The sequence below is a fragment of the Panthera pardus genome, unplaced genomic scaffold, assembly GCF_024362965.1.
Source record: "Panthera pardus isolate Hobbes unplaced genomic scaffold, ASM2436296v1 HiC_scaffold_8, whole genome shotgun sequence".
Lineage (NCBI taxonomy): Eukaryota > Metazoa > Chordata > Mammalia > Carnivora > Felidae > Panthera > Panthera pardus.
Window position 1 is genome coordinate 89763817 of NW_026527013.1, and position 12142 is coordinate 89775958.

General features: G+C 41.6%; 1 protein-coding gene across 1 annotated transcript; it reads right to left on the reverse strand.

Moving 5' to 3' along the window:
- Positions 1-7622: 7622 nt before the first annotated feature.
- Positions 7623-11738, reverse strand: LOC128775467 (uncharacterized). The gene is given in 5 exon segments (XM_053896726.1): positions 7623-8109; positions 8112-9576; positions 9579-9614; positions 10203-11278; positions 11471-11738. Coding segments are annotated over 5 exon segments (3198 nt in total). The 3' UTR covers positions 7623-7756.
- Between the last annotated feature and the right edge of the window lie 404 nt (positions 11739-12142).

Here is a 12142-nt window from a genome sequence, read left to right on the forward strand (position 1 = left end):
AGAGAGTTGTACTGCATTTTGTTTACCTCATGGTTTTTTATATTATCTTCTGGTCTTGATGTTCACTAGACTTAGAGGTATCAGGAATGGTATTATTTATATTTATCTGGTTCGACTCTCTCGATTCTTCTTGTATATTTAGTCTGATGTCTTTTATTACTTTTGGAAAAATCTAGTCTGTTATCTCTTAAAATATTTATTTTCTACATTTTCTTCCTGTATTTCTCAAGACTTCTGTTTCACACATATGGTAAAAAGCTACCCTCTGTCCAATATATTTTTTGATGTTTATTTTTTTTTCTTTTCTCCATGCTTCAGTTTGGTTATTTCCTCGGGTCTTGCCATGGAGCAAATGTTTGTGCTCCCCAAAAGTGATAGCTTCAAGCCCTTCTTTCCAATGTGATGGTATTTAGTGAGGAGCTTTAGGGACATCATTAGGTCATGAGGGTGAAACCCCTATGAAGGGGATTAGTACTCCTACAGAAGGAGACATAAGAGATAATCTCTCTCTTTGCCATGTAGGATATAGCAACATGGTGGTTATATGTAAGCCATGAAGGCCTTTACCTGGAATAAATCTTCCAGCACCTTGATCTTGAAATTCCTAGACTCCAAGACTATGAGTAATAAAGGTATATTGTTTAAGCTACCTGGTCTGATATTTTTGTTATAGCAGAACAAAATGACTAAAGTAGAACTAAATTTCTAGTTTATTAATTATTTCTATGTCTAATTAGTGAACCTATCTACTGAATCCTTACTTTTAATTTTCCTTCAGAAAATCGTAAAGTATGTTTTTATTCTCTTCTTTATTTTGCTTCCTTTTTCCCTTCCTTCCTTCCTTTTACATTTCACATTTATCTACTAAAATTCTATTACGTATTTTATTTCATGAATACTAATCATAGGTATTTTAAAGTCTTTATCTGATAATTTTTTTTTCTTGTTAATCTGTTTCTTTTGTCTGTATTCTCCTGGTTATTCCTCATTTGCTTTTATCTATTGATAGGACTGGCAATTTTTGTTGAATGTGGACTTTCTAGATTTTTATTTTCTATTTATTTTTATTTATTTAGTTTCTGAGATGGGGGAGGAGCAGAAGGAGAAACAGAATGTTAAGCAGGCTCCACACTGAGCACAGAGCCTGACATGGGGCTTGATCTCATGACCATTAGGTTACGACCTGAGCTGAAATCAAGAGTCAGACGCTTAAGTGACTAAGACACCCAGGTGCCCCAAATGTTGGACATTTTAGATATAATCAAAGGCTTTCTTATTTTAAAGAATTCATAGAGAATTTACTCATCATTTTGGATTGCAGTAGCAATAGGTATATATCTTCTCTTCTAAGTGGAACCAAGGGTTCAGATGATTTGAAGATCAGTTTGTCTATAGACACTGATCTATTTCCAGTCTATCCTTACTCATATAGTGAGAACTGTTAGGTATTCCAACCTGCAGATTTTTCCAGAAACTCTCTTCCTTGGAAGAGTCTGAAGTCCCATCTTCTGTTCTGTACTACCTCTTAAGATTTCTCTTTGTCAGGCCATCACTAACTGCTTTGGAATTGGCAAATACCAAAAGGGAAGACCTGTACTTAATGTTGAGATCACCCCTTGGTATTCCCTTTGCTTCAAGTCCTTGGCATCCCGAAAGGTATGAAGTGCCTCAACTAGTCAGTTTATGTATCATTTAAATATTTGGCTGCTTTTTTAAACTTGTTTGTCTTTATGGTAGAATATACCTGAAACAAGAAAGACATCCGTATGTATCCTGAGTTTGCTCCAGTTTTATTACGCAGCTATTAAATCTGAGTTTTGTCTTCTGGTACCACACTCTACATGTGCATGGCAATTAATATTACCTTTGCCTGTTTTTACAAATACCATCAAGTTGAAATCACTTTAAATAACAATTGAACGTTCATATTTTTGTTTAATTTTTAGCTTAAAAATATTTCTTTATCTTAGCTCATTGATGGATTTAACATTTTATATTGCATATTTTCTCCAACATTTTTAGCTTTTGCCCCCTCAAAGATTTGTCAACGTGTACCTGGCATATAGGTGGTAACAAGAGAGTATTTGAAATATATTACTTTTATAAAAAGTACATTTTAAAAATAAATAATGATAGATTTGAAACGTAAAACGTAATAGATACAATAGAGAAAAATATATATAACATATTATTGATGGCATTTATATTCATGGAAGATATATCTGGGTTTATATCAGGAAGTGACTTGCCCAAAACTATGGAATTATACAAGTGCTAGAGTGATCTTCCAGTTCTAGACCTACATGCCCAATCTACTGAATATGTAATTTTTACTTTTAGTATTTCATTTTCTCAATAGTATATTTGTTTCTTTTTCGCATATGCTTTGATCAATTTTCATAGTGTTTTCCTATTTACTAATGTTGTCCTTTTATGTTTTATTTCTTTAAATGCTTATATTTATCCTCCCTTTGAAGAATCCAACATCCGAAGGTGGTGTGGATCTCATTCTCTTGCTTTGTTTCTTCTGGGATTCACCCTTGCTAAGTTAGTTTTCTTTGATTTTGTTTTATTTAATTGTGCTCTCAGTCATTAGATTTTTTTAAATATTGTAATATTTTCTGGTCTAGTTTAACATATTTTCCTATAGTAAGGATATGAATTTGCTTCACATAGATAACTCTTGCTGCTAATATCCAAGAATGCTTTAAATTAAAATTTTATCCCATTTGTTTTTATAATATGCAGTATGAATTCAGGCAGCCAAAACTTTTAAAGGCAATTCTTAAATGATGAATTTTCAGGTGAGATTTCTATATCTTAGTATAAGTGTTAGGAAAAAATTTTTTAAAAATTAACTTTTCATTTATTGAAAATTTGCTGGTTAAGGTAACTAAGCTATCTTTTTTTTTTTTTAATGTTTATTTTTTAAGAGAGAGAGAGACAGAGCTCGAATGGGGGAGGAACGCAGAGAGGAGACACAGACTCTGGAGCAGGCACCAGGCTCCACGCTGTCAGTACAGAGCCCAATGCGGAGCTCGAACCCTCGAGCCATGAGATTATAACCTGAGCCAAAGTCTGAGGCTCAAACTACTGAGCCACCCAGGCGCCCCTAAGCTAACTATCTTAAAGACAATATACTATTAAGTTTCTCAGGATCCACATAAGAGTGAAAACATATTGTATCTGTCTTTCTCTGTATGAATTATTTCACTTAGCATAACACTCTCCAGTTCCATCCATGTTGCTACAAAAGGCCATATTTCATTCTTTCTCAATGCCAAGTAGTATTCCATTGTGTATATAAACCACAATTTCTTTATCCATTCATCAGTTGATGGACATTTAGGCTCTTTCCATAATTTGGCCATTGTTGAGAGTGCTGCTATAAACATTGGGGTACAAGTGCCCCTATGCATCAGCACTCCTGTATCCCTTGGGTAAATTCCTACCAGTTCTATTGCTGGACCATGGGAAAGGAGAAGGGGAAAAAAAAAAAAAAAACAACTTAGGAAGGGAGGCAAACCATAAGAAACTTAAAAACTGAGAATAAACTGATGGTTGATGGAGGGTGGGAGTGAGGGGAGGGTGGGTGATGGGCATTGAGGAGGGCACCTGTTGGGATGAGCACTGGGTGTTGTATGGAAACCAATTTGACAATAAATTTCATATTAAAAAAATAATAATAATTTTAAAAAGACTACATACTAGGGCTTTTCTACTTTTAATATCTTCGTGGGAAAGTGCTTATATGTACAGAAGAAGTACGTAATTGTTTTATTGTTTTTAAAGTCAATAAAAAAAAGTTACATTTCAGACATATGTTACCCTTGCCCCATAGTATCTCTTTATAACAATAGGATACAAAATACTGGGCGATAGACATATAGGCTCATACTTTCTGTTTTCTGAAATTCTTTCAACAAAATATATATGGAAAGATACCTAAATATCTATCTATATCTATGATACATGCAGAAACATAGGTAAATTTGTTGTAGAAAAAAGAAAACATTTGAGGAAGAGATGAAATACTAAATTGACTTTATATATCAAAATTCAAAAATGAAACAAAAATATAAAACATTTAATTAAGAAATCTTTCTAATTCAGAATGTCATTGTGCTACATTTTTTGTTACTATTTGCATTAATGAGACTGTGATGTCCTTAAACTTAATTGTCTCATGGGATGAAATGTCTCTGTATGTAGGAAAAGCAAATTTTATGAATTATAGCAAAGTCATTTAATATGCATCAAATTATTATAGAAGTACTATTTTTATTTTTCAAATAGCTTTTTATTCCCATAACTGGCAAGATATAATAAAACAATAATATGCAAATCTGTCCGGAAACTCAGCGGATTGCTTCAAAGTAAAAGTCGTGGACCTCTAACACAGAAAGGGGCAAAGATTAAGTGTATTGAAAATAGTTTTGTGTAACAAGGATTTTAATTCCCAGCCAGTTGTTAACAGAAGCTTAGGCCATTCACCTACTGAGTGATGGCCTCTTCTTCCTGCTTGATAAAAACAGATGTCATTAAAGATTTGAAGAATGCCACTGAATAACAAAATAATACTGCTCTTTGCATGTAAAAAGAGTTCATTTGCAAATAGATCATCTCCTTACAATTTCATGCCTGAGAAGTTAAAAATAAAATAACAGAAACTATTTACCTCTTCTTGAGAAAGGCTAGGATAAATGAAAATATCTTAAGCATATACTTTTTTTGGTACTTTCTCTAAGTGTTAATTTCAAAGATGCAAGGAAATATACAGAATTTTATCTACTCCAAGTAATCAGATTATGGATAGCTATAAATGTTTATTACTTTCTGCCAGCAAGGAGATGCTATTTTCAAGATAAAACTTAAAGAAAAATACATATTTCCCTTACCAGAGAAAAGAATGAACTTTAAATGTAAAATGTAGCTTAGGTTGTTAAAGGTAAATCAGTGGCCAAAATAATATGCTTCTCTTCATGCGTTATATTAAAAATATAGAGAGAGTTTTAAAAAATATAGAAACTGACCATTCAAACTTTTTTTTTATGTTACATGTTTCACAATAATTCATGAAAAGAGCAGATAATAGTTATTTTTCATTAAGCTCTATTAGAATTTTATCTCTTACTGGACTATTTCAGTTTTTTTGAGAACTTAAATGTATATTTAAAAATACTCTTTCCTTTGACACTATTTTTAAATAATATTAAATCTGTAGTAAAATTAAAGCTGACTTTTCTATTAATAGCTATGTCAACAAAAACATTTTACTTACTGATGTTTTAAAAAACAAAATATTTACGTATAATTTTACTTTCTCCTGAAAAGAAATTCCATTTTAAAAATTCATGGTAATTTTAATGATATAATCACATCGTATCAAAGCAAACTGGACAATATTATATCTTGTTATTGTACAAGAACACTGTTAATTATCACCCATTAATAATGCTTGATGCAACAAGATATTATTGTTAGTGATATGCCCCAATTCGACAGACCCCCTGAAAACAAACCACCAGAGTCCAGAGTCAAAGCCAAGCGGCAAGGGTCGTTTATTGCAGGTTTGAACCCAGTCCTCCACGCACTCCTTGCTGGTGGCGCTAAGAGGCCCCGAGCGAGGATCTTACAGCTTCTTTTATAGACAGGCACAAACAAGTTAGGGATTTTTTTGCGGTTACAGAGCTGTTATTGGTTGACATTTAAATCTGAACACTCAGCAGAACTTGATTGGTTCCTGCCTTTAGGTCAGACCACAACCGGGCACGCCCTGGCTGGTTCCGGGAACGGCGGGGAGGGCGGGGCGGGGGGGGGGGGGGGGGAAGGTCTTTTCTTTGCAGTTGTGAGTACATCTGGTAATTTTTCTCTTAGTCTCTCATTCCCCCCTTTCTTTGGTGCCTTAAGAGCCAATCTTGGATCTTATGTGTCTGACTCAAATGTTTCGGTAATGACAGGTTGGTATTGGGTCCTAAGGACCATCAGTTGGATCGTGTTAACTAGGTCTTTGATAAAGGCAACTAGTTTATTAATAATGTAAGGCCCGAAGGTGAGGAGAAGGAGGAGTATAAGGGGCCCAGCTAGAGCAGAAAGCAGGGTGGCTAGCCATGGGGACTGATTGAACCAAGACTCAAACCAGCCTTGTTGTTGTTCTCGTTCACGATTCCGTTTGGCCAGGCCTTCTCTAACTTTAGCCGTGGACTCTCGGACTACTCCGGTGTGGTCAGCATAAAAACAACATTCTTCTCTTAAGGCTGCACATAAACCTCCCTGTCGGAGGAAGACTAGATCTAGCCCCCTTCGGTTCTGTAGGACCACTTCAGAAAGGGAGGTCAGAGATTTTTCGAGGTGCGAGATTGAGTCCTCAAGTCTGGCTATATCCTCATCAATGGCTGCCCTTAGGCTATTGAACCCTCGGTGCTGGATGGCTAGTGATGAGATCCCTGTTCCTGCCTCTATGGCACCGAGGCCAAATAAGGTGGCCAAGGTTATGGCCGTAAAGGGTTCCCGTTTTGTTCTTATTGACTCTCTTGCTTCCGTCCCTTCTGTCCACAGATCATATACAACATTTTCTCGGTGGTAAATAACCTTTGGAAATATTAATACCATGATACAATATTCGGGTGATGAATTAAAAACATCTCTGCTAACACATGGGGTGAGCCCTGTCTTAGAACAAATCCACCAACTGTCAGGAGTTGGAATTATCCATTTAGATTCATCCATAGAGTAATTAGTTGGGGCACAGAGCTGGATATGGCTAGAGGGGACCTTTCCTATACAAGTCCCATTGCCAGTGACTGCTTGCAGTGTGAGGCCGGGGCCCTTTCGATTCCACTTGCAAGCTGCTGGCGACTCTTCTCCTGACTGTGAAAAAGAGGCAGCTAGACCTATGGCTTTGTAGAAGGGGGGTTTTATATCATAACATAGCCAGCAGGCCCTTGTTGCCTCAGGGTCCGATCGGTTTAAGGTCTCATACTCTGCTATTAGCAATTTCCATAGGGAGTCAATGCCTTCTGGGTTCTGATTTTCTTGGACAGCTTGTGCTTTTACTCCTAGGGTAAGGACGGGGGTCCTGCTGGAGGGAGTAGTGGGGATCTGCCTGGGGATAGGCTCGTCTCTCTTTTTTTTTTTTTTTCCTAATACCTGATTTGGCCCCACCGGTTGTACAAGAGGGGAGACTTTTAATTTTATTTGAATGGCAGTCCCAAAGAGGGGATATTGATATAAGTAGAGTCCTCAGGTGAGTCCTGAGACCCACCGCCTGTCCTTTTTCCCCTCCTCTGTAAATCTTACATGAATAAGGTTACAGTTTTCATCATACCTGGTGCGGGTACATGGTTGGACATAGGACATTTCAAAAATTGGAGTTTTACTTCCCACTTCCCTTCCCCATCATTGGAGGTGACGCAACTCCAGGCTGTGCAATAGAGGGTTTCAAACCCTCCACATGTGTGCCTCATCGTCCCCGTCCTAAATCCTGGACATGCATAAAATCCATTTCTACTTATTGATACCCTCCTTTGCAGTTGCCTCCATTTACCTCCTTCCATTTCTTCTAATGGGCTAATTTTTTCTAAATTAAAATATAAATCTGGGCACCAGGTATTTAATGGGGCAGTTCCTAGGGTTTTGTTGTAGACTTCATGAGTCTCTAAATTAGTAATTTCCCATGTCAAATTATAGGGGTTGTGGGGGTTTGGATTTACAGACAGAATTTGCAGAACAATCAAGAGGAGGGCAAGTACCATAGTTACGGCTCAGTCCGTTGGCGGCGTAGGGTCAATTTTAAAGGATTGTCCTTGGTCCGATCAACAGTCCAGGTTGTCCTTGAAGGTCTGATGAGGACTGAGAACGGGTCCACTGTTTTGGCGTGGGCGAAATGGATCCAGGTGGCGATTCCGTCTACTTTGATGGCAGTAGGCATCGTCAGGATGACCTGGAAGGGTCCTTTCCACCTGGGCTCTAGAGTTCCCTGCCGATGACTTTTGACGAGGACCCAATCCCTCGGCCAGAATTGATGTGGAATAGGCGGGGGTCCAGTCTCATAGAGTTCCTTTAATTTGGGCCATACATCTTCTTGGACCCTCTGCAAGGCTTGTAGAAGAACAAGAATTCAAGACTATTATCGTTCTCAGCTTTGACAAGGTTATCTTTTAGGTTAGGGATGATGGGGGGTGGTCTACCATGTATTATTTCATAGGGTGTGAGTGCCAGTTTGTATGGGGAATTACACACCCTGAACAGAGCGTAGGGGAGAAGGACCACCCAATTAGCGCCAGTCTCCATGGTCAATTTGGTTAGGGTCTCCTTTAATGTTCTGTTCATTCTCTCTACCTGTCCTGAGCTTTGGGGTCGGTATGCACAATGTAATTTCCAATCAGCCCCAAGTATGGAAGCCAGTCCCTGACTTACCTTAGAGACAAATGCAGGTCCATTGTCTGACCCTATCATTACTGGAAAACCATACTTGGGCAGGATTTCTTCTAGGATCTTTTTGGCTACAATCTGCGCCATTTCATTCTTGGTTGGAAAGGCTTCAGTCCATCCTGAAAAGGTATCTACAAAAACTAGCAAATACTTATATCCATATTTTCCTGGTTTTACCTCAGTGAAATCTATTTCCCAATAGGTCCCCGGTCTGCTCCCTCTTTGTCTTACCCCTGTTGTCTGAGGATTGCTACTCACATTGTTGAGTTGGCACACTGTACATTTAGTGACTACTTGATCGACCTTATCAGAGACATTTCTGATTTTTAGTCCAGTCTGTCTCAGTAAGTCCAACATTCACCAGGAACCTAAGTGGGTGCTGCGATGGATCCGCTCTAGAACTTGCCATCCTAGTTTATCTGGGAGTATAATGCTGCTTTTGGAGTCTCTCCACCAGCCATCTTTGATTCGGGTCATAGGAAGTTTACTCATCCATTGAATGTCGCTTTCTGAATACTCAGGGCTGGGGGGCAATTCCCGGGGTCCGGGGTCTGGCAGCTATAGGGTCGGTAATTGTGCTGGGGGCCGAGCTATGTTTTTTGCAGTCTGATCGGCCAAATTGTTGCCCTGGTCGGTTGTCTTCTGGTGTCCTGGGCAATGCACAATCGCTAGTTTTTTGGGTTCCCATAAGGCTGCTAGCAGGGCTAGAATCTCTTCTTTATTTTTGATGTCTTTCCCTTCAGCTGTGAGGAGCCCCCGTTCTCTGTATATCGCCCCATGTACATGAGTGGTGGCAAAGGCGTATCGGCTATCAGTGTACACGGTTAGCTTGCTGTCTCTCCCTAATTTTAGGGCCTGGGTTAAGGCTATTAGTTCAGCCTTCTGGGCCGAGGTTCCGGGGGGTAGGGCTTCTGCCCAAATCACCTCGGTTTCTGAAGTTACGGCCGCCCCCGCATACCTTTGTCCTTGGTGAACAAAGCTGCTTCCGTCGGTGAACCAGATGGCGTCCACATCCGATAATGGTTGGTCCTGCAAGTCCTCCCAGACCCCATAAACTTGAGCCAGTATGTCGGCGCAGTCATGAAGTGGGGTTCCCATGTCTGGGTCTGGCAGCAGTGATGCTGGGTTCAGGGCTGTTGGGGGGGGGTGAAGATGACCCTGAGGGGGTTCAACAGCAGTCCCTGGTAATGAGTGAGTCGGGCATTGCTCAGCCACCTGTCAGGCAGCTGCTTGAGGATGCCCTCGATGGTATGCGGGGTGGTGACTTGTAGCTCTTGGCCCATGGTCAGCTTATCAGCGTCCTTTACCATTAGGGCAGTGGCTGCAATCATCCGGAGACAGGGTGGCCATCCGGCGGCCACTGGATCTAGCTTTTTAGACAGATAGGCTACTGGCCTGCGCCAGGGGCCTAAATGCTGGATTAGCACCGCGTTAGCTATGCCTCGGTTTTCATCTACATATAGGTGGAAGGGTTTGGAGACATCGGGGAGTCCCAGGGCAGGTGCTGATAGCAGAGAAGTTTTAATTTGTTGGAAGGCCTGTTCGGCTTCTTCCGTCCAACTAAAGGGCTGTTGATCTTTTGTTGCCTGGTATAAAGGTTTTGCTAATTCAGCAAAACCTGGTATCCATAGTCTGCAGAACCCAGCCGACCCTAGGAATTCCCTCACCTGTCGTGGTGTCTGCGGTCTGGGAATACGAAGGACAGTCTCCTTCCGGGCATCCATTAGCCAGAATTGCCCCCCTGTCAGTAAGTAACCCAGGTAAGTTACCTCTGACTTGCAGATCTGAGCCTTCTTTGCTGAGGCGCGGTAGCCTAAGGTTCCCAGAGTTCGCAGGAGACCTTCAGTTCCCTGGATGCAGGCTTCCGGTGTCTCAGCAGCTATTAAGAGATCATCAACATACTGTAGGAGAGTTATATTAGGGTGTTGTTGTCTGTACTCACTTAAATCTTCATGTAGAGCCTCGTCGAATAGGGTCGGAGAGTTCTTGAATCCTTGTGGCAGTCTGGTCCAAGTGAGCTGGCCATTTATGCCCCTGTCTGGATCTGTCCACTCGAATGCAAATAGCTCTTGACTTTTAGGTGCTAGTGGTAGGCTGAAAAAAGCATCTTTTAGATCCAGAACAGTATACCATTGTTTTTCTGGGCTGAGGGTGCTCAGGAGAGTATAGGGGTTAGGAACGGTTGGATGTATGTCCATCACCCGCTTATTGACTTCTCTCAGGTCCTGCACTGGTCTGTATTCCCCGCTGTTGGGTTTGTGCACGGGCAGCAGGGGGGTATTCCATGCTGAGTGGCAGGTGCGTAGGACCCCGAAGTCAAGGAGGCGGCGGATATGTGGTGTGATGCCATTTTTGGCTTCCGCGGGCATAGGGTATTGGCGCACGCGGACGGGGTCCGTCCCGGGCTTGACCTCTATAAATAGGGCTGGGCGATGTTTTGCTAGCCCCATACCACCGGTTTCTGCCCACGCGTCTGGGAAGCATTGAAGCCAGGGCTCGATGCCCTGATCCAGAGGAGTGGGTTCCTGATGGAGCCTATATTCATCTTCTAGTTTCACAGTGAGTACAGATATGGGTTGGTTGTGGAAGTCAGTCACTGTGGGTCCCCCCGGTTGGAAATGAATTTGGGCCCCTATTTTGGTAACCAAATCCCTCCCCAACAGGGGGCAGGGGCTGTCGGGAATGACCAGGAAGGAGTGGGTTACTTTCCCAGTTCCTAAGTCCACAGTCCTCTGAGTTGCCCAGGGGTACTTCTTTATTCCGGTGGCCCCTTGTACCCAGGATGATTTTTCAGATACTTTTCCATAGGGCTTGACCAGAACTGAGTGCTGTGCCCTGGTATCAACTAGGAACTGGACAGGGGTCCCCTCCACTTGCAACGTTACCCTAGGTTTGGGGAGGGGATCCGAACCCCATCCTCCCTATTCTGTATCTTGGGTAAACAGTATGGGGGCTATTTTAGGCTGCCATTGTCCTTGGCTGGGGCAGGGTTGTTTCTTCTTGGGGCATTCTCGTATCCAATGGCCTTTTTCTTTACAATAGGCACATTGATCTTTATCTAAGTGCTGCCTGGGAGGGCGTGTTGTTTGAGTGCCTTCTGGGGGTGGCTGTTCTTTCTGGACTATAGCGGCCAGGACTTTAGTCATTTTCTCTGTGGCCTTGATCTGTCTCTCTTCTGGGGCGTCCCTGTTGTTGTAGACCCGTTGTGCTATACGGAGCAGATCCTGGATCTGTTTACCTTGTAAATCCTCTAGCCTTTGGAGTTTTTTCTTAATGTCAGGAGCTGCTTGATTTACAAAGGACATAACGACAGCAGCCTGGTTGTCAGGGACTTCTAGATCCACGGGGGTAAACTACCTAAAGGCTTCCATTAATCTCTCTAAGTAAGCAGCTGGACTCTCTGCCTTTCCCTGTATGACCGAATATACCTTAGCCAAATTGGTGGGCTTGCGAGCTGCAGCCCGGAGACCTGCCATCAGAGTCTGGCGATAAATGAGTAGCCTTCCCCTACCTTCTGCCGTGTTGTAGTCCCATTCGTCCTGTGGAGGTCTGGTTAGGGGGAAAGCCGCATTAATGAGGTCAGGGTTAGATGTCGGCCGACCGTCGTCTCCGGGAACCAGCTTTCTTGCTTCTAATTGGATCCTCTCTCGCTCCTCTGTAGTGAACAGGATGCGGAGGAGCTGCTGACAGTCGTCCCAGGTGGGCTGGT